We start from the raw sequence: 23530 nt of genomic DNA on the forward strand, positions 1-23530 counted from the left end.
GTATTACTATGATGTCCCTATTTACCCCTTCTAGGCTCTTCCCTCTTCTGTCCCTCCCCTGACTTATCCCATGCCTCCTTTTACTACTATAATCTCCCGAATTAACACTTTCTAGATTCTTCCCTCATCTATACCTCCCTTGGCTAATCCCAAACCTCACTTAACTACTATTGTCTCCCTAATTACCCTTTCTAGGCTCTTCCATCTTCTGTCTCTTCTTTGACTTATCCCAGACTTCCTTTTACTACTATGATCTCCCTATTTAACACCTTCTAGATTCTTCCCTCATCTATATCTCCCTTGAATAAACCCAAAACCTAACCTTACTAATATGTTCTTCCTAATAACCCTTTGTAGATTTGTCCCGTCCTCTAGCCCTCCGTTGACTCATCTCAAACCTCATTTTACTACTTTAATCTCCCAAATAACAATTTCCAGACTCTTACCTCCTCTATCCCTCCTTTATGCTATGATATTAAACTCAAAGACTCACATGTCCACTGCTCGAATTACAATTTATATTTCATTATACTAATCACCCCTAATCCATTTTGGGTTCCGGATTAGCGTGCTACTTGCTGAAAAGTGTTTCAACTCCTCATCTGGGGTAGTAAGCGCTATATTAATAAAACTACAATTGCATTTTTTTTCTGAAGATAATGTACTTTCCTAACTGGACCCGTATGAAGGCCTTTAACCAATGCTGCTTTAAAAGATTAAATGCAAGGCTTAATCAATTACTTCGCATACTGAGGCTGTGAAATCAACTGTCTCTAGGAATGGCTACATGCAGCTTGGCCAAGGCAAGACCATAAAAAAGAGAAATAAAAGGTATGGGGCATCTCTGGGCACAGACTACCCCACTGTAAAATAGCGTGATCCTGAGGAACACATTATATCACCAGAAATTCAGAAAATATCTTTAAATGCCTTTTTCGAGCGAGTATTTGATACCCACACATTTTTGGTACATTGATATTAGTAAGGGACGCCTCACCTCCACATCAGAGAACCACCATACTTCTGACAATCTCATTCTGGCTCCCAGACCATCACACAAGCCTGAAGCGGCCATCCCCACCTTTATAGTGGACAGCAAGCACAGAGTTTCTGCCAAAAGTGGGACAGAACCAGGACGGCTGCATGAGGTAGGAAAAAGGCCAGATGTAACTTCAGAGGAAAACCGTGAATGGTTGACACACGAAAGCTAAAAACCAGAGAATGGAGGATGCGGGCTACTGTTAAAGATGAAAGTAGATTAGGTTCTGGGGCGGCTCCTCTCTTATAGCAGAGGAGTGTCACCCTCACTGAAAGGCCACCAGAGAAAAAAAATAAAAGGGTAATGAAGCTAATTTGTTACCATTTTATATTTTCTCACCCCATCTTGAACTGAGTGTCGGGTGGAGTGAGGCCTCATGGACTCCTGAATCCTGCTTGTAAAGCTCTCCAACATGGTCCAGATCTCGAGGGCACTGCAAAAGCATCTGCAGTAGTGGTTAACGAACCACAATTGGGTTAGTAATAATCCCCTCTCCATTCCCCAAACAGATCTGACAGTAGTGACAGATGCGTCACTCCTGGGATGCGGCCACCATCTGGGTGAGGTGGAGATCAGTGGACTCTGGTCCTCGTCGGAATGCGGGCTCCATATCAACCGAACTCCGAGCGATCCAGCTGGCATTGAAAGCCTTTCTACCCTCCATCAAGGGAAGACAACACCACCACCATTTGGTACTGCAACAAATAGGGCAGGATGGGGCAGTGGACCATTTGTCAGAGGCCCTACGTCTCTGAACATGGGTGAAACATCTGGGAATTCCTTGGTGGTTCAACACCTGGCGGATTCTCTGAATGCCAGGGCAGACAAACTCAGCCGAAAATGCCTAGTGGATCACAAATGGCTTCTCCATCCGTAGGTAGTGCACGGTCTCTTTTAGCAATGGGGAGATGCTTGGTTATAAGTAAGTAATTCCAAAAAAGAGCAGTATTGGCACTAACTGACAGCACAGTCATTTTGTGTTGTTAATATGTATGCAGTAGCACCCAGCCTTCTGATGGTCCTACTGCTCCGAAACCATAAACCAAAGTGAAAAACAATATACAAAAGGGAGTGCTTAGGAAGTCCAATGTTTTTACTGAAAGTTCACTTAATCACATATTAATCCAGATTATTCAACCATATGAGTTCTTCTTATAGATCCAATATAACGCAGGTGCCATGATATGATATTCCTAAAAAGATTTTTTTTTTTATTCTTCTCAACATCAAACGGCAGCCTAGCCAACGCATTTCGTCCGACAAGGGACTTCATCAGGGTTTAGAGATTTCTTAGTGTTTCCTTGTGAGCAAGTGTAAGCCACACAGAAGAAGAGGGGACTGAATAGTGGTATCACCCAAGGTTCATTAAAAATTCCTAATTGATTTTTCCTGAATAAGTGTAAACCAGAGAAGGCTGAATATGGAATATAGCTATCACTCCTCCTCATCTCTCACTCAATAGTGATTGCACTTTCTTCCTACCTCTTTAGTTGTGGAACTGCTTGCCTGTCATACATTTGACTTTGTGCCATAATCAAATCATCGGTGACAGAGCTTTGCAAAGAGGGTATCCCCACTGAAATAAGTAGTGGCATTGGGCTTATTAGGAGAGTGAAGAATGATGGAAAGAGGACGGCGCCCTCCGAATGAGGGTGAGTCAAATGGGTATAGTTAGACCTTTTGGATAGCTTTGAGTAGGGTGAGAATTCAATATCACACTCACCTTGCCAGCCTTCTACTTTCCACATCATTAATTACCTGTCATTTCTTTGCATGAAGCAAAACCATATATTTTTAGGGAAAATCTTTCAGACCCTATTAGAAGCCTAATAGCAATTGTTTGTGAGTTTAATAAAGAAACAATGTATAATTTTCTAAAATAAAAAAGGCCAGTCGACATGCAAAAGCATACTACTGGGTCTGCACTGCACATGGACTCTTCTGCACTTTAGGTGTCTCCCACGAATGTCTTTGGTAGATCTTGTTTCAAATGAGGAATTCTAACCGAGAAAGGACACGGAGGCGAGAAAATGATGTAGAAAGAGCTCTCTGTTTTAGTAAGATCTCAGGCTAGTAAAGACTTTTGATGGCTAGTTTCTAGTGGTTACAATCTGTGAGGGCTATTCATGCTGATATGTGAGGCTTTGTATATTTACATTGCAGGTTTTTTGCTAAAAAATAGCTTTTGGGCTAAATTTTCATCATGTGCTAGTGTATATTGTAACAGTTTTCTGGATTCTCCTTTGTGGCTACCAGACTTTGCATGCTTACTTTTAAAATGTCAAGGCTGCTGTGGGTCTGCTGCTTTCGCTGGGAATTGCAACATAATGGAGCCGTTTCATTTTAAATGGTTTATTTTGGAAAAGACACTTTGTTTGGTGGGTTTTCCTTTTGCGTGAGAGATTTCCACAGTATACATACTCTAAAGAGGTTTGTTCAAGGGCCATTTCCTACAAGGACCTTCATTACACTAATGGACCTCATGGTCTTCTGTATTTAGGTTTGCGGTGCAGGGGTGGAACATGAGACAGGCTCAGGGATTCACTTGAACCAGACAACTTCAAGAGTTGACCATTATACATTTCGCTGCAGGATGCCACTCCACTACTTAAGAGATGTCTCTTTCCTTTGTTCTACCAGCTCATTCTGGTAAACGGTTCTTCCTACTATGAATGTGATGCTTTTCGGTATGAAATAAGGCAGCGATGCTGTTGTAGCGTACCTGAGAATGTGACCTCTTTATATTTTATCCACCTATGCAATTCTTTGAAGTCTTTTCTGAGTAGAAGGAAATAGGTCTCCCACACAATAGTAATAATTTTACCTGTCATGCAGGCAGTCCTGTTCCCTGAGTCTTGGGCTTCTGTTGCCTTACAGGCACTAGTAAGGACAAATGGCAAGCCATTTTTCATGACCTCTCTCCTCTTTGGCTCTTCTTTTTTAGGTCTCACCTAGCGCTGCAGCGCGCATGCGTTGCTCGCTCTGCGAGGCTTCTTGTAATCAAGCCAATTTCAGAAGTGGAGTCTAGGCTCAGCCCTTTCTTTCCATTGGATTGCGTCATCGCGCAGGGTAAACCCTGGCTTTCCATTGGGAGTGAGACTTTTTAGTCCCTCCGTGTTACCGCCCTGTCTCCTTTTGGTCTCGCCCACCCAGACTGGATCTTTTACTTGCGGCAGTGCACAGTCTTTTAATTATTGGGTAAGCACTTTTTTTTTTTACCATTCGTGTAATGGGTATTTGTGAATGTGCTTTTGTATAATATGTAGCCGTCTTCTAATTTCGTGTTTTTGTATTTGCAGCGCGCAATGCGCGCGTTCACTTTTACAAATGGGGCCACATCCTCGCCACCCCTAGGGGGCCATCTGGACCCTTTTGTGCTCCGGAGTCTCCATCTCAGACCCCCGCCATCTTTTTTCTTTCCATGTTTGCTTCTGTGCTCGGACCCCCGCGAGAGACAGACCGGCAAAGGCACGTCTTCCAGGCCCTCCGAGGGCAGAGGCGGGAGGTCACACAGGTCCAAGAAACGGGCAGGAAGTCACACTGGTCCAATAAGAGACAGAAACTACAGACTCTCCAGCCCACTGAGGGCAGAGGCCGGAAGTCACACGTACTAACAAACCGACCCCCTCTTGAGGGCAGAGGGGACTGACAGGAGCCCTCTGAGGGCAGAGCAAGGATTCAGTGGGCGGGGCTTCAAAGAGGCTCTTCACAGTTCTTTTGCAGCCTTGTCATTTCAGAACTGAAGCATTTTTTATATTTTAGAAAACAAAGCCATAGTTGTTGCTTATCTATCTTATGGATCTAAGAACCATTGACAAAGCCAATAGTCCTGACTTGTTGTAGGTGAATGTTACGTGTTGTATTATATATCTGGATGCAGTGGCAGAAGCAGCACTCGGGTTGCGCACTATACTAAGCACAGATTTTTAGCTTATGTGTTTTTAAGCCACGTCCTTAATTACATCAGCCACACCCTTTGAGAGACCCTCCATTTTTTTCATCCCACTTAAAGCGCTGAAGATTACACGGTGGAAGGAAGGACCCCCTCTCTCAGGACAGCATTAATAAAGTCTCATGATTTCCTGCTACTCACTCACCTGCGCTGACCCCCTCTCAAGCACCTGTACCCGGGCCCCTAAATGGCTCTATCCCATCCAGGCCGGGGTCGCCCTCCCCAGAGCCCGGGTGCCGAAACACCTGTTAAACCGCCAATGTGGATCTTTGTGTGCGAGCCCGCAAAGCGCCTGGAAATGGCTCTATGTGGACACATGGACGCCCTTCCCACGTTCTCTTCTGTCAGTCACCAACCTCTCCACCCAGCGCCTCTGTACCTCTCCACCCAGCGCTCTGTACCTCTCCACGCAATGCCTCTAAATGTAAATTGATACTTGTATAGCGCACTACTCACCCGCAATGGTCTCAAGGCGCTTGTACGAATACCGCTGTGGAACCCATCCTGGCTTTCCCTGTGAGGCGTCGACTCCTGGGCACCCCCAAGTTGGAGGCCAGGCATCCTTTAGCGTTGTGGGGGCCGTTGTGGAGATTAAGCAAGCTATTGCCCAGAGTTGCAGAGTGGGACTCCATGATTGGAATAGGCACCGAGGCGAGAATTATCAGGTCCGTGGAATTTTGAGCCCAAGACCCGCCGAGGCGGGGAATTGAACCCTGGTCCCGGGCCAGACCTCTGCATCAGGGTCTGCCGCTCTAACCATTGAGCCACACTTCTCCACACTCCTCAGAACCTCTCCTGCACTTTGCCTCTGCCTTTCTCTACCATTTGCATCTCTCCGACACCCACCCCCACCCCCACCTCTACCTCCTTTCCTCCACTGCCCCGCTAATCAGTCACCTGCGCTAACCACCTCTCAAGCACCTGTCCCCGATCCATAAATGACTCTCTCCCAACCAGGACGGGAAGTGATGTCAGCATCAGAATACTTTGTTGTGTCAGCGCCGTGAAGAAAGCCCATACAATATTACCCATTTTATAACCTATCACAATAAGTTGCATGCCTCTCCGCTGCCAAAACGTCCAATCGTAACTATAAACAACCAGTGGTAAAGGGCAGCGCTTCGTCTTCGCCGACGTCCTGAATGAGTGCATCAGCAGCAACTGGCCGGAGAGTTAGTTACAAGAAGACCGCAGAGGCGCCATTCAAGATCATCTAGGAAGTAATGCTTTAAGAACTCAGTGCTACTAAGGTCCTCTGGCGATGCTTCTGGACAGAAGCGCGGCACCATCAGCAACAAGCATTTGCAATGCAATAGGTCTCGCATTTACGCGAGTTTAAGCTATTGGCATTGTAAATGACAATGCCTTTTATTTATGTTTTAAAAACCAAAACATAAATAAAAGGCATTGTCATTTACAATGCCAATAGCTCAAACTTTCTTAAATGCGAGACCTATTGCATTGCAAATGCTTGTTGCCTCTTACTATCTCCTTGACTCTTTTCACTTCTCTGAAGACATATGGCAAATGTATCCTAAATGGCCAGCAGTAATGTCTCAATGATTTAAGTGCTTACGATTGAGATCTGTGTCATGTGCAGGTCACAAATTGAAATCACGTAGAAAGAGCAATGGAAATGATGCCTCTTAACATTGCAGGCCTTTACAAATACATAAACATACCACATTCAGTATGCTGGAATTGTTTGCCATGAACACCCGCTTCTGTGCTGTTGTAGTCCTTCCTACAGAAACACGAGGCCTTTTGTTGTCTCTGAGGTTTGTTTTTCCCATTTCTTTTACTATTCTCTTTAGGGTCAAATAACTTCAGGCCCACTCAGCCATCAGATGCAGCCTTGTTTGCTTTCTTAACCCCTTTGGCCACACTAGCTATGTTCGCCATTTATTTAAGAGATTGGTGTTGAACCCCCTATATTAGAACAGTCTCCATATGAAAATAATACCCATTGATGGCCTCTGTGGGGAGAGTCTGCCCCTCCACTTTTTCTTCATGGTTGAAGTGATCAAAATTACTTCCAAATAGGTGAGGCCTTGTGAAGTATTATTTGTTCATTTATGGACCATCAATGGGATTCAAGCCTTTCTACTGACCACTGTGCGCCACCAGGGGTAAGAATCACTTTTGTTCAAGTACTCATATTTTTTAATTATGTTTTCAGTCACTGTTGTTGACTTTATTCAGTGCTTCCCTGGGAAAAGATGTTACACAAGCTAGATGTTAGAAGAACTTTGCAGCTCTGCTCTAACAGTAACATCCTTGTAGATAATCCAGATAACTATTTGTGACTTTCGGTCAAAACTGCACTAGGAACTTGTGGCTCCGTGCATTGTTCAAGGGGTTGTTGCAGGGCTTTGCCTTCACTTTAAGTATTAATAAGAAGCCTGATCTCTTAGGTCATGTGCTGTCTTTTTCATAGCTTGATCCCAATGTGTTCAGTAATGTTATTGGTATTTTATTTCAATCTCAACTCCAACCAATCCACCATTAAGATATTTGCTCAAGACACTAGGACCAAATGCATCATTAGAAGCAGGGGAAATGAAAAATTCACTCATGCCTGTAATAGGCCAAGTTCTGTTGTCTGTGCACATTCCCCTATCAACCTGTCCTTTCCCTCCTTAGTGGCCTCATATTTGCAAGTGTTCTGCTTGATGTAAATGAAGGTTTTGGGAACTAGCTACATTTATAATGGGTAGGATTCTGGTCCCATTCCAGGAATTTAAAATGTGGTGAACAAGCTTTTGTTCCTCGTTAGAGAAGCATTTATGAAGGCAATTGTAATATTTATCTAACCTTACATGTAAGTCATATATTTTACACCTGTGCTGTTTCCGGGCACTAGGTGAGACTACAGAAGGCCTGAAATTGATGAATGTGTGCACATACTTTTTACTCACTTGCATATCAATTTCTTCCATTTTATTTACTTAACACATCAGCAGTTAATTCACATTTAATCTATGAAAATGCTGTTTGCGTTATTGTTTCACACATTTACTCTAGGTTTACCTTAGTTGTAGGCCATAGCTTAACCAATCTAACTCTGTTAGGGAGTTCGAAAGTCTATTTTATTACCATATTTCCTCTAAAAGGGTTTTGTATTATTTCTGTCCTCTGTTTGGGAACAATCAGTGGTGAATCATTGGGATGGCAATAGTTTGTGAGTTGTAAACCCTTTGGGTCGTTATGCACCTATGCATGTGTTTGTGTGCATGCACAGCCTTTATGGAGAGGGCATGGCTAATGGTGCTTTTCGTGAGAAGGTTCCCTATTTTGAAGTGACTGTTTCTTTATTTCAGATGATTCCTCCTCAGAGAGCTGCAGTGGGAATGGATTTTCCACATTAAACCCCTCCACCTCAAGCAGCACTCAGGGAGATAGTGCTTTCCCTGAGATGAATGGGAATGGAACAGCTGTCCCACTGGATTTCACAACCTCATCCGAGGACCAACCTATCAACCTCAGCGATAAACTCCAAAATGCTCATGGGATGCCCTCTTTTCAGTCTGACAGCTGTAGCGCAGACGTACTTAGGAGCCGGGTGAAATATGCTGTGAAGGCGACATCAGAGGTATGGTCAAGAAGGAGAGATGGGCCACACTGTGATCATGGGACAAGGCGGGAAGGGTGGGGGGTGTAAGAAAGATTCCAAAAAGCTATAACATTTGAACGCCATAATAGATAGCTCAGTCCTAAGGCAGTATTTAGGATAGGCTTATGTATTGGAAATAGCAGGAATGAGTAAATGAAGCTGGAGTAAGCATGGTAGCATATCCAATTGATGGAAGCAATCGTAAAAAAATAACACTCCCTGCTGTCAAGTTTAGCTATATATGCCAATTCAGGCTCTATATGGTGCCCTCATTCGCAATCAGGACTAATGTAACTTAACTTTGAAGGGCATTTTTACTGTAATCATGAATCTGTATTCGTAATTCAGTGGTTTAGTTTATAGAAAGGGGGAAACCAAGGCTTATCTTCTGGAATACCCATAGAAAATGGTCTGAAACAAGGCTGCTTACTAGCACCGATAATATTTTCTTTATATATAGCAGATTTACCTGATTGTTTCTCCCAGCTAGAGGGAGATACACCAAAGATAGACAGCCGTCCTTTTGCATGTCTCCTTTATGCAGACAATATAATAGTGATGGACCTAACCCCTATTGGGCTGAATAGAAAGTTGATTTCATTACAGAATTGTACAAGGGCTCATTTCTTGAAGATAAATGTATCAAAAAGCAAAATTTTAATCATGAAATGCATCAGAAGTAGTAAATCAAGTAAGTTTAAGTGGCAAATTGGTCCCGAAAAGCTGGAGGTGGTAGATTCATACCTTTACCTAGGAAAACTAATGGTGGGTAATATGTTATGTTATGTTAATAAAATGTATACAGCACACGAATACCCTCAGTTGTCTTGGCGCTACCAGTTCTACATACTGTACTCAGTGCTACTGCTACTAAAAGAGCCAGGTCTTCAGTTGTTTTCTAAACTCGAGAAGGGGGAACATTTTTCTAAGATATAATGGAAGGGAATTCCATTCCTTGGTGGTGTTATAGATGAAACTCCTCCCCCCCAGTTCATCATTTTGATCCTGACCACTGGCATCAGATGGGCATTAGCCGAACGCAGAGGTCTATTTGGAGAATACCATCTGAAAAGGTCCTCTAGAAATTTAGGCCCTTCTTTATGCAAAGCCTTATGGGCTATGCAAAGTGCCTTGAACTTTATCCGCTGACCAACTGGTAGCCAGTGGAGATCTCGCAATGCTGATCTGACAGACTGATATTTAGGTATGTCCAGAATCAGTCTTGCGGCAGCATTTTGCACTGCCTGTAACTTCCTGAGGAGGGTGGATTGCACATTCATGTATAGTCCATTACAATAGTCAAGCTTAGACAAGACTAAGGAGGTTACAACCAATTTTCTGCAGGATTTAGGAATAAAAGGCAGAATTTTCCTTATGGTCTTAATCGTAAAAAACGAAGAAGACACAACCTTAGAAACGCTTTAAAACTAAGCATCTCGTCTATGATAACCCCGAGGTATTTAGCTTTATCAACCGGGTAGGGGGAGGACCAAGATTATCTGGCCACCATGCTAGGGACCAAGGTGGAAAGAGGTTTCCAAACATATTCACCTCTGTTTTGCTTGAGTTTAAACTCAAGCAGTGAGTATTCATGTAATGACTCAAGGAAAGCATACAGTCATGAAGTTTTGATGAGTAGTTGATGTCCTTGTCCACTGTCGAGATCACCAGCTGGGTGTCGTCGGCATAAGAAGTGGGAATCAGATTAATACGAAGAATAAACTGCACATTGAACACAGTTCTTGTGAAGCTGTATCCCACGCTAATGGTCTGCGCATTTTTTATAGTGCAATGGGCAGAAGGCATTTTTTACATATGCTGACGATTTTCAAAGCAAAAATCCCTCCAACTCTGCTTTATGCCTTTGAATCAATACCTGTAAAGGACTGGAGTTTTTTTTAGATAGGATAGAAGGCCAGATTTTGCGGAAATTGTGCAATTTTAACAAGTTAGTTCCATCAGCTGCTATTAGGCTAGAATTTGGCCTGATAAGCTTCTATATCCAAGGTATATCCAGGGTTTTATATTGGGGATACCAGCTAAAATATATAGCGAGCCTTACTCATTAAGAGGTTTTAAGCGTCAAGAAATCTTTGGCGGTATTGGGGGGAAATATTCCATATATCGTGACTTCTCTCTGGCATTAAATCTCTTTTGTGTACAAGAAGAATCAGTGATTACCCTCCCGCCATTAGAATTTAAATCTCTTTTAAAAACTCTTAAGTGGTAAGCTCAGCTACAATAGAGATATCAAATTCTGTAATACAAAAGAGAGATTAAAGATAATAACTAAGACGAGCTCCCCGAGAATCTCCCAGAAATATTTATCTTAAAACTTAGAACACGGAATTCGACGTTGCTCACCTTATGTCGCATGAATCTTTTACCTTTAAATGATTTAACAGTAAGCTGGTCTCAGAATATGAAAAATGGAAAAATATGTAATTTTTGTGAGTTAAGCATTCAGAACCTGGATCATGTCTTGCTTGTCTGTCCAGCATTGGTTTGGAGTCGTCGCCGCTGGCTTCGGCCGATGTTTTTACAAAATGGTGTTAAAGATGTAGCTTCAGCCCGCGACGTTCTCTTTAGTCCGAAAAACTAAACTGTCTGTGTAAAATTATTCAACTTTTTAAAGGAGTTTATGTATATATTTTAACCTTTTCTACATTCCTCTAAATGGGCTGTTACTCCTGTGATTATCGCCCTATTATGGAGTATTCTCTCCCTCTTAAGTCTGTATTTTGCACATACTTTGGCTACTACTTAATTGCTCTTTATATAACTGGTTATTTTTGCTTTTCCACCACTTTCTTGTTGCCAATTTTAAAACTATAGAACAAAAAGAAGAAGTACAGTCCATTCAAAACAGAAATAGCCAACTGACGGTTAATGTGAAGGTGTGTACGAGAACCTGCGAATAGTTGAGGCACCCCTGCGGGAGAAAGGAGTCCATCAGCCCACCCTTACTGGCGGAGCATCGTCATCTGGAACTCCAAGGAATCACTGTCTGAGCCCGAGATGGCAGATCGCTCAGGTATACAGGCTAGTGAAACCCGGAAGGAAAATAAACTCCTGCAGGGGTATGGACCCAAATAGTCGAGGGCTCCTGTAAAGTGCAGTGCTAAGAGAGTGATGTGAGGTTAAAAATGAATATTTGATCAAAAATGAATTTAATGTGGATTGATCAAATTTCATATCTAAAAGAACCTATAGTCTGGTATGAATTTTACAGGCTAATTTTTGGTTCGTGTGTGAGAACCAAAAATTAGCCTGTAAAATTCATACCAGACTATAGGTTCTTTTAGATATGAAATTTGATCAATCCACATTAAATTCATTTTTGATCAAATATTCATTTTTAACCTCACATCACTCTCTTAGCACTGCACTTTACAGGAGCCCTCGACTATTTGGGTCCATACCCCTGCAGGAGTTTATTTTCCTTCCGGGTTTCACTAGCCTGTATACCTGAGCGATCTGCCATCTCGGGCTCAGACAGTGATTCCTTGGAGTTCCAGATGACGATGCTCCGCCAGTAAGGGTGGGCTGATGGACTCCTTTCTCCCGCAGGGGTGCCTCAACTATTCGCAGGTTCTCGTACACACCTTCACATTAACCGTCAGTTGGCTATTTCTGTTTTGAATGGACTGTACTTCTTCTTTTTGTTCTATAGTGTCTATTAGGGATCGGAGTTGTTTCAGTCCTTAAACCAAGTCCCTTTTTTGTGACCCTCCTAAAAGTTGTTGTTTTGCCAATTTTAAAACCCAATTCTCTATTGATGCTGGATTTTGGATTATATTATGCATATGAATCTGCTGTAACTCAACTGCCTCTATTATATATGATAGGATATGCTTTGGTACTCCTATTCTATTGCTGCTAATCTCAAACTCAACTTTCTGTTGAAATTGGAGTTTTAATTGTATTTTACACATGAACTGACTGCTAATTTTAAACTCAACTTTTTGTTGAAGTTGGGCTTTTAATCATATTTTGCACATGAACTGACTGCTACTTAAATGCTCTTTGCACAATTAGGGATATGCTTTGTTACTTCATTCGTGTTGCTGCTAATCTCCATCTTTATTTGTCGAATCGTAAAATTTGTACATGTAGTTGTTGCCATTAATGTGCCCCATGATGTTTTATAATTTTTTATGTATTAAGTTGAAGGTGTGTTTTTTGTGGACCTCATTTGAGTTCCAAATCTTTAATAAATATTGAACTGAATTATAGAAAGGTTCCCAAATAAAAATTGAACTGAATTATAGAAAGGTTCCCAAATGCTATTTGCGTACCTTGGTAATTAAGAACCTTGTTTAGATTTTTGTAGTAATGTAAAATACAACAGTTCCTGTTTGATGCAGTCAATGTGTCACTGATGTAGTTTGCCACCAGTAGAATTACCACTGTCATAATTACCACCTTCATACTACAACATACCTGCAGGAACTCTAGCAGTGGCAAATTTATCATATTTTTTGGGAATCCACGGATTCTATATTATCACTCGTCTCCTAAATCAGGTCCATATAGTGTAAAAGCCGAGTGTAACTGTTCCCTGAAGCATGTTTCAGTACTGGGATCAAGTATAGCATTTACCTCAACAGAAGGATGGAGGTTTCAATAGAAGATGAATAAGACACTGGTAGGGGCTGAACTGTAATGGAAAGAGGATAGATCCATTAAAAGCACTAAAAGAAGCTTTTAGCATTACATTCATCATGGGCAAATACTTGAGCTGTAGGTTGACCACTGGATGGTGTTTAACAGCGGTTCGTACACATGATGAAGTTGGGTTTCAACCTGCACTTTGGAAATTAGATGTGTCAAAGTCTGGGTACCGGAAGGAAGTTGTACTGGATAGAAGAGAGGCGTGGGAGACCATATACTGAACGATTTATTATCGGCACTGATCATTGCATCGACGCCCTAGTTCTCCACCCTACATAGAGATCCCAATTGATTAACAAACAGTTCAAGGCTGTAGGATAAAGTCCGGTCCAATTCGCATAATTACCGAGATTTTGAGTATTATTGTTTTAATCTAAATAGACATATTGCGTCAGGATCCATATGATTATCCTCAACCTTTATTATCAGGACCCTTGATAATCTGTAGAATCTACCGTAACTGTCACCTGTTGCTGTACACTGAGAATCCCCTGCATTAACGCTCATCTGGGACTCAGAATTACTTTGGCTTCTCCTGAAGAAGGCGTTTTATATGCCGAAACGCGCGTAGAAAATTACATCGCTCTACTGAAACAATCATCTCTCACTGTTTTTCAAGCCATTATATGTTGTATTGTATATATTGTTAAGTATTTATTTTATGTATCACTGTCTGTCATCATGATTGATTTATGTCGTTTTGTTCATGTTTTATGTGACCTGTCTGCAGTATATCCATGTATACATAGTCAGACTTTTATTCAAAATTAATAAAAAATATTCATATATTTGTATCTATGTGAGAGTACACTGTCTCAATTGATTAGATTCTTATGTTGATTTAAACTTATAAAATTAATGTTTACTGCCTAGAAACGTTACTTCTTTCACAAGGAAGTGACAGACAGCATAGTGTTGAAAAGAATTAGGTTGTACTCTGGTTTTTCAGAAGTGGTTAAATATAACTCCAGCACCATCAGGGCCGTAAGGATTTAGAGGAGCCAGAATATTGGAAGCAGGTTAGCATAATAAGTGCATTGGTTAGTTACAAAGTTTTTTGCAAGCCATTTAGTAGTTGCTACAGCAGCGGTTGGCATTACGAGGAATTAAGTGATGGCTTTGGGAAAGAGTGGTGCAAAATGCCAGGCAGATTAATGGTATTTGGAAAATATCCACTGGTAGGCAATACATTTGAGGAAACTGAGCAAGAGTTTAGAAAATGGAAGAAGCTGAGTGGCAGTCCCAGACACTGAAAGGAAATAATTTTGTGAAAGCAATATATAATACATTGATTTGTTCCAGCTCCTTCTATTTACTATGTGCCTCACACATCCAACATTTATATATGTTTCTTGTCTTCTGTTCTTGGCCTTTCCCTTTCTGTGGTTCTCCAGTCGCCTCCTTACAGCTCGGGTAGTTATGACTCCATTAAGACTGAGATGAGCGGTTGTCCAGAGGACCTGACTATGGGCAGAGTTCCCCTTGTTGATGATGATGATGACGACCATGACGACCATGACGATAATGATAAAATCAACGATACTGAGGGACTAGACCCTGAGCGCCTCAAGGCCTTCAATGTAAGAAACCTGACAAAAGTAAGCGCTTCCATTATTTTAAACTTTTAAGATGCAGATGCTTAGCTTGGATCTTTCATTTCAGATGTTTGTGCGGCTCTTTGTGGATGAGAATTTGGATCGCATGGTCCCAATATCTAAACAGCCAAAGGAGAAGATCCAAGCTATAATTGAGTCATGCAGCCGTCAGTTCCCAGAGTTCCAAGAACGAGCACGGAAACGAATTCGCACTTACCTCAAATCCTGCCGGCGCATGAAAAAGAGTGGCATGGAGATGGTAAGATGTTCACTAACTATGTCCATATGTAACACTCCCACCTTCCCAAAGAGACTAGCGTAGAAATGGCAAGACCCTCCCCAAATTCTGGACACACAGACTTACACCACCCATCTCTCATCATTGAACCTTCAGACACACACAACATTTCCATCTCCCCAGGAAGAAGAACAGCATCGAGATGTTAAACTTCTCATCGGTCCTCCAGACACGCACATAACGCAACACACCTACCTACGCACGAAGAGGAGCTTCAACGGCATGGTAAGATTCTGATTGAACTTTCAGACACAAACAGTATTTCCATCTCCTGAGACTGGAGAGTGCTCTTTAGGTATTTTGAAACAACCAGTGAGTGTCTGGCATCCCACATTCTCATACTGTCTCTAGCAGCCATGTTGCATTCTTTATTTGCACATACTTTCTGGGACATTAGCCCTTGCACATTACAAGAATTAAAAGATTTTTGATCAGAGGACGTTTTTACTAAAATAAGTTAATTTAACCTATCTCAGACTCAGCTGACTGGAACTTTCTTTCAGGAGATGCCACCATCTACAGGCTTGATTCCTACAGGCTTATACTCTCCTGAATAGTTTTCACTTCATTTTATGATGCAGTGCCACTAACTACCCTAGAGGGCAAATCTTGTGCAAACGTTAAGCCTTCTCATTAACACAAATCAAAATGGTGTAATTTGTGCAGCCTTCGGCATACTCGTTCATGACATAAAATTAGCATGAGAAAGTGGTTAAAGTAAAATCTGGTTAGCAGAACGTATCTCATCTTTCAAAAGTTTCACCAAACCTCCCTGTAAGCTCCTCAGAGTACAATTTTCACTGGTATGCTGATGACACTGAGTTGTACATGGAACTCTATAAGGCTCTCTCAACGTTTAATGACCCATCTAACTCCTTTGTCCCAAGTTGCCTCTGCAACCCCAGGTTGTATACGTCACCTGTTGGATCGGCTACTATCTAAGCCCATTGCAGCATCAAAGCCCTTCCTCGTTCAAACCTGCGTGACTGTCATCGGGAATTATCAGTGTTCAGTTGGATTACTGCCTTGCACACAGAGGACTCCACAAAGCTTATAACTCAATTTCAAGGCTGCAATATTCTAGTGCCTGAGTGGTGGTGGGAACACAAACTGTAGATTTACCTAAGGAATCTTGAAACAACTTCAGCCACTGCTATTTAATGCCATCAACCATTAATAGTCCTCTCCCTGATTCATGAAAGTCTCATTAGGAAATCCTTTTTAGCCACTGGAACAATTGAGCATCTTCATTTAAGTTTAAGGCGTCCAAATTCAATTTGAGTTCTTTTACAGGAAAACATTTCCCATTTAAGGAGGCCATAGCTTGTGACCTACTCCTACTTGCACTCAGAACTGAAAGCAATCTGATGACCTTTGCAAAAAGGTTGAACTCCTGACTCTTCTTTTCTTCTCACATATCATCGAGCACTCTTTCTTTTTGATATTCAGACCTCACAACTGGAGGGATTTAGCACATTATAAATACGTGTTGAAATGTACAGAAATACATATATGACAGTTGACTTTCCACATCTTGCTACCGGTAACAAAATGCCCACCTTTGTCTTTCAGTGCTTCTCCTCCTCCCCCACTGTTTGGGTGGGATACAGTTTCGCTCCCCCCACTCCTGTCATGGCTAAGGTGTCATCACTGCCTAGGTCTCATTTGCATCATTGAATAATACCGCCACACTATCAACAGCTTAACCATTGCCGAAGCTCAACTCGTCAGTTGTTTCAATGTTAAATAATATCCTAATTATTGAAAAGATGTCCAGTGCCTTAGACGTCTTTGTCATCAAGTGGGTCGTTACCAGTAAAAGGAGCCCTAACTTAACTAGGGACTTAGACACTGATGATGAGTTGATCAGTGTTTTCTGACTTGCGCAGGGGTCTGAATTCCAAGTGTGGTATTTGTCACACTCAGTAATTATTGGATGTTTTAAATACCTAAACCATCATTAGATTTTGTTAATTTTCGGGAGATTAACCCTCAGGAAATTAATGGGGGAAAACAGTATGCTATTTACCGTAACATATTTTGGTGTGGTAAGCACCAATATCCACATGCGATTTCCCCAAACCTCAGAATATGTGCTATCTATTGCACCCAATAAATTCCAGACCCCATGAAGTTGAATTTTATTGGGTACGATAAATAGCACCTACTTCTCTAGCAAGCTCAAAATTGAGATTTTCTGGACAGTGTTGAAGAAAGTCTGGATTCTATGAAAGCCGTGGAGGAGAGCATTATGTTCTCAAATCTTTACTAATCAGCAGCAGCAAAGACAAATCAACTAATTTCTTTAAAAGAAGCGACAGTTTTCATGAACCTGTAGTAAACACAAGCAAGCTGCACCAAAACACAAACTGTCAGTCAGGGTCCCTTATCCACTACAATCCTCCATGCCAAGAGTTCCATATTGTTAAGAAAATCTCTATTCTATACAAGATGCAGAAGCTCTTATTATGCTGTTTGAAAGCTTGTTTATCACTTTTACTGCAACCCCTTCCATTGGTTTGAAATCTAATTATTTAAAGATTGTGGCTTTTCATGGTCTTTTACATATGGAGTGAGACAACGCAGTGCAAGTCGCTGTTTGCCTCACACTGTGTCAGGGAGACGTGCCATGGGCGGTGCGGTAGGTGTTCCCATGCAACACCCATAGGGTTCGACACATCCCAAATGTACAAAATGGCGTAAATCTGGGAATGTGTTAAAACCGTGTTAAAATGTGTTAAAAACTGTGCGCCTCACAAGGGGTGGCGTTCCGAGAACAAATAATATTATGTTCGAGGCATATGAGCTGCAGATTACACACTTGTGCATAGATCACCATCTGGTGTTGGGCCCGGATGTTTGCAGTTGTTTTTCCTCTGGGAAAGTCTTTGGAAGTCACGAGGTCGGTGACTCCTCCTTTGGATCGCATTGCGAATGGGCTTTGGCTCCATCCTCAGATTGTTGTTTTCCGCCATCGGGCTCAGATGTGATCTTCGCGCTCCGGTTCCAAACCGCTTTCAGTTCGAAGATCGACCCGCAGTCCTCACCCCAACTCGTGGTATTGTTTTCGATCGCGATCTCCCCACTCGACGCGCCTCTCATCGGCAAGAACATTCGATTCCGGTCATCGACGACGGCCTTCGGGCCTACCCAAACACCGGTCCTGGCTAATGGAAAGGACTTCCTTCAAGAAGTGCCCTCGATGTGGGTCCAAGTTCCCCCACACCGATCTCCATGAAGTATGCAATCTCTGCCTCTCCCCTGAACACGAGGCTCGAGATTGTCCGGCGTGTAAGTCCTTCCGGTCCAAAAAAACCATTCGAGACCGAAGGGCTAGAAGAACCATGGCACACTCGTCGACAGCGATTCCGGACGACATCTTTGGGGAAGGCGTCGACGCTCCAGAAGAACACCACACCGACGAGGGACTCGTCAGCGCCTCCGAAGCCGACGATTCAGATGTGGAGGACATCACTCCGCCACAGAGGGTCGTGAGTACTAATCTACTCCCCCCCCACACCCTCGCCGGCACCGAAAAAGGCTTCGGTCACGCCTTCGCCTCCGGGCCTAAGCAAGACCAAAGACACTGCTTCCCACACCGCAACTTCGGGCCCGGTAAAGAAGCCGATTAAGCCTTCTGGCATCTCGGGCTCGAGCCAGCCCACTGTCGGTGCTGATAAACACTCTTCGACACCGAAAAAGAAAATGGCCTCCGCTTCGACACCGAGCCCCGCACCAAAACACTCGGTGTCGAGAACCAGCTCCAGCTCCTCGGTGCCGACACCATCTTCGGCACCGACAAAAGCACACAAGGCCACCGGCACCGACACTTCGAAGCCGAAATCCACCTTGGCGCCGACCAAACAATCAGACTTTTCCAAGCATAGTTCCAAACAACGAACCAGCGCAGATAAAGCCAAAAAACCAACAGCCCCGACGCCTTCGGCGCCGACGGACCAACCAACATCACCAGAACTCTTTACACCGGATGCATTACAAAAAACACTAACCAAGGATCCTAAAACCGGACATTTGATGCTCTCCATCAAAAAGAGACAGCTGGAAAAACCTGCTCCGCCTCCACCTCCAAAGAGGAAGGACTCTGCTACCTCTCCTTTCAGAATACCTTCTCCACCGCCCCCTCCACCTTCCCCTCCTCCACCGTCTCCGCCCCCACCTCATCATTCCCCAACACCCTCTCCGGATGATGATGATCAGGGGGATCCATATGATGACATAGGAGACGTGCCCCAAGATTTACCTACAGGGGACACCCTCCCACAGGCTCCCCAGACCCATGGGACGATTATAATATCCCTGACATCCCTAACGTCCCACAAGATGGTCTCTACCCTTCCAGACCTTCCCCACCAGAAGACTCACTGGGGTTCAACCATCTATTACAAAGGGCAGCACACTATCACGGGGTAGATCTCCATCCCGACCCCGTGGAGGAGGATTTCCTCCTATATACGTTTGACACCACACATAGGACTACCTCAATATTGCCTATGCTCAAAGGGGTTATAAAACATGCGCCAGAGGTCTTTAAAGATCCAGTCAGAGCCAGGGTCATTCACCCGCGCATTGAAAAGAAATATAAATCTGCTCCTACAGATCCCTCCTACATCAGAGGGCCAGCACCACTAGATTCTCTGGTGGTATCCACAGCATGTAAAAGGGCCAACTCCCAAGCGTCAGACGAAGCACCACCACCTGACAAGGAGTCTAAACTCTTGGTCGCATCAGGCAAGCGTACTGCATCCCAAGCTGCCAACATATGGCGTATCGCTAATACACAAGCACTACTACCCAGGTATGACAGGGCCCATTATGACGAATTAGAAGCCATAATGCAACATCTCCATGATAAATACAAACCTAGGGCCAACAAGCTAATTCAGGATGGCAAAACCATTACTAATACCTCCATACGCCCTAGATGCAGCAGACACAGCCTCCAAGGCCATCAATACTAGTGTCCTCCTCCGTCGCCATGCCTGGCTAAGGATCTCAGGTTTTAAACCGGAGGTACAGGCCTCCATCATCAACCATCCCTTTGACCAGGAATATCTGTTTGGTCCAAAAGTGGATGAGGCCTTAGAAAGATGAAAAAGGACACAGACACGACAAAATCCATGGGAGCTTTACAATCACACCCTCCCAGGCGCTCCTTTCGCCGCTCTTCCTTTCGGAGCACATGCAGAGGCTACTCCTCCGACACCGCTTCCACTTCATACAAGGGGCTACCAAAGAGGCGGCTACAGGGGCAACAATAACAAAGGCAGAGGCAAAACAAACACCTCCCGCTCTGCCACCGCACCTACCCAATGACTTCCCTCCACTCCCCCCAGACCATCCAACTCCGGTCGGGGGCAGACTCCAAAATGTCCTCCCTGTCTGGGCCACCATCACCTCAGACAAATGGGTAAATTCGGTCAGGCTACTGCCTAGAACTAATATCTACCCCCCAAAACATTCCACCCAGACAACGCCCAATGTTTAAAGAACATCTAACACTACTAAAGCAGGAGGTAATATCCCTCCTACAAAAAAGGGCGATAGAACAGGTTCCTACCAACCAATGAAATATGGGGGTCTACTCCCTATATTTTCTCATACCAAAAAGGGACGAGACTCTGCGGCCCATCCTAGACCTCAGGCCCCTAAACAAATACATACACTCTGACCATTTTCACATGGTAACGCTTCAGCAGGTACTTCCACTGCTTTCCCCAAACGACTTCCTGTCCACTTTAGACCTAAAAGACGCTTATTTCAACATTCCAGTGCACAACGCTCACAGGAAGTTCCTCAGATTCGTAGTGGACGGCCAACACTACCAATTCTAAGTACTCCCGTTCGGAGTCACAACAGCACCAAGTGTATTCACCAAGTGCCTAGCAGTAGTGGCAGCACACCTCAGGAGACAACACATCCATGTCTTCCCATACCTAGACGACTGGCTAATAAAAGCGAGTTCATACAGCCAGTGTGTACAACACACACATGCCACTATCCAGCTACTTCACCAACTGGGCTTCACAGTAAACCACGCAAAGTCCCATCTACAACCATCCCACATAAAACAATACCTCGATGCCACCATAGACACCTCAAAAGCGCTAGCCTACCCCAATCCTGCCAGGATTACAAGCATTCAGGCTCTACGCGCAAAATTCATGGCACTACACTCCCTTCCAGTTCGAGTGTTTATGCAACTAATAGGGATGATGGCCTCTTGCGTCTTCATAGTACCTCACGCAAGACTCCAGATGCGTCCTCTCCAAGAGTGCTTAGCGCGCCAATGGAACCAGGCCCAAAGTCAATTAACAGATCTGGTGTTGGTAGACAGTCGCGCCCATCGCTCTCTGCAGTGATGGACTGCCACAAACCTTTCCAAAGGTCGACCGTTCCTGGACCCGGTTCCCCGGATAGTACTAACGACAGACGCATCGCTCCCCGGCTGCGGAGCTCATCTATTACATCTCACCGTGCAGGGCACATGGACACCTCAACAAAAGTTACTCCACATCAACCATCTGGAGTTACTAGCGATCTTCTTAGCCCTAAAATCTTTTCAAACACAGATTTCAGGCAAGGCAGTCCTAATCCGCACAGACAACATGACAGCCATGTATTATATTCAAAAACAAGGCGGCACACACACTCCACAGCTCTCTCTGCTAGAACAGAGCATATGGAGATGGGCCATACCCCAGAAAGTCTTTCTCCTAGCTCAGCATGTCCCAGGAGTCCAAAACACTATGGCAGATCTGCTCAGCAGACAAACACATCAAATCGACGAGTGGGAACTCCACCCACAAGTTCTACACCCGTACTTTCAGATGTGGGGGCATCCACAGATAGACCTCTTCGCCACCCACGAAAACACCAAATGCCCAAGCTTCGCCGCCAGATATCCACACCCATTGTCCAAAGGAAATGCGATATGGATGAACTGGTCAGGCAGATTTGCGTACGCTTTTCCGCCTCTCCCACTCATTCTACTAGTGGTGCGCAAACTACAGCAACACTCCCTCACACTAATCCTAGTAGCTCCAACTTGGGCCAGACAACCGTGGTACACCACACTGCTGGAACTATCTGTAGTACCGCACCATAAATTACGCCTCTCTGCACACCTCTTAACCCAGAACCATGGAGAGATCAGACACCCGGACCCAGCTCAGCTCAACCTTGCGATCTGGCTCCTGAAATCCTAGAATTCGGTTATCTAAATCTTCCCCCTGACTGTATGAACATCATCAAGGAAGCTAGGCGACCCACCACTAGAGCGTGCTACGCCGCCAAGTGGAAACGTTTTGTTGTCTATTGTCACAACAACACCATCAATCCCCTAGACGTCTCCATCCAACACATCATAGGCTACTTACTCCACCTACAAAGGTGTAATCTAGCTTATACGTCCATTCGCCTGCACCTCGCAGCTATAGCAGCTTACCTACAAAACAGGCAACATCTATCACTCTTTAGAGTACCTGCCATTAAAGCCTTCATGGAAGGCCTTAAAAGAATAATTCCCCCCAGAGTGCCACCCTCACCTGTGTGGAACCTAAATATCGTTCTCACCAGACTAATGGGGCCTCCCTTCGAACCACTGCACAAATGTGAACTCCAATTTTTAACATGGAAAACCGCTTTTCTCGTAGCCATCACTTCCCTCAGAAGGGTCAGTGAGATACAAGCATTTACCATTCAAGAACCTTTTCTACAAATGCACCATAACAACGTTGTTCTCCGTACCAACCCAAAATTCCTCCCTAAAGTCATTTCTCCCTTTCACCTAAACCAATCTGTAGAACTACCAGTATTCTTCTCGCAACCACAAACCGTTGCAGAAAGAGCTCTCCACACACTAGATGTCAAACGAGCCTTACTCTACTACATCGAGAGAACACAAACTTTCCGTAAGACCAAACAACTGTTTGTCTCTTTCTCTCCACCACACAAGGGCAACCCCATCTCCAAGTCGGGGATAGCTAGGTGGATTGTCAAATGCATTCAGATTTGCTACCACAAAGCAAAACAAACGCTATCGTTCCCCCTAAAGACCATTCTACACGTAAAATAGGGGTTTCAATGGCTTTTCTAGGAAACATCCCATTAGTTAATATCTGCAAAGCAGCTACATGGTCAACACCGCACACTTTCACTAAACACTATTGTGTAGATGTGCAAACTAGGCAACAGGCTAGTGTGGGCCAGGCTGTACTCAAAACATTATTTCAAACCACTGCAACAGATACGGGTGGTCGCCGCTAAGGGTGGGTACTGCTATATAATCTATGCACAAGTGTGTAATCTGCAGCTCATATGCCTCGAACGGAATATGCTA

General features: G+C 43.8%; 1 protein-coding gene across 2 annotated transcripts in view; it reads left to right on the forward strand.

The window, feature by feature from the left end:
- NOL4L (nucleolar protein 4 like) overlaps window positions 1–23530 on the forward strand; it is a 463439-nt gene that overhangs the window by 367836 nt on the left and 72073 nt on the right. The window contains exons 6-9 of one of the 2 annotated variants that reach the window (XM_085619487.1): window positions 8312–8583; window positions 14673–14858; window positions 14941–15132; window positions 15295–15396. In XM_085619487.1, the coding sequence (XP_085475613.1) occupies window positions 8312–8583; window positions 14673–14858; window positions 14941–15132; window positions 15295–15396 (752 nt within the window). The remainder of the gene's footprint in view (window positions 1–8311; window positions 8584–14672; window positions 14859–14940; window positions 15133–15294; window positions 15397–23530) is intronic. The other variant, XM_085619488.1, reaches the window with a different exon arrangement.

This window comes from Triturus cristatus, chromosome 7 (assembly GCF_964204655.1).
Source record: "Triturus cristatus chromosome 7, aTriCri1.1, whole genome shotgun sequence".
Lineage (NCBI taxonomy): Eukaryota > Metazoa > Chordata > Amphibia > Caudata > Salamandridae > Triturus > Triturus cristatus.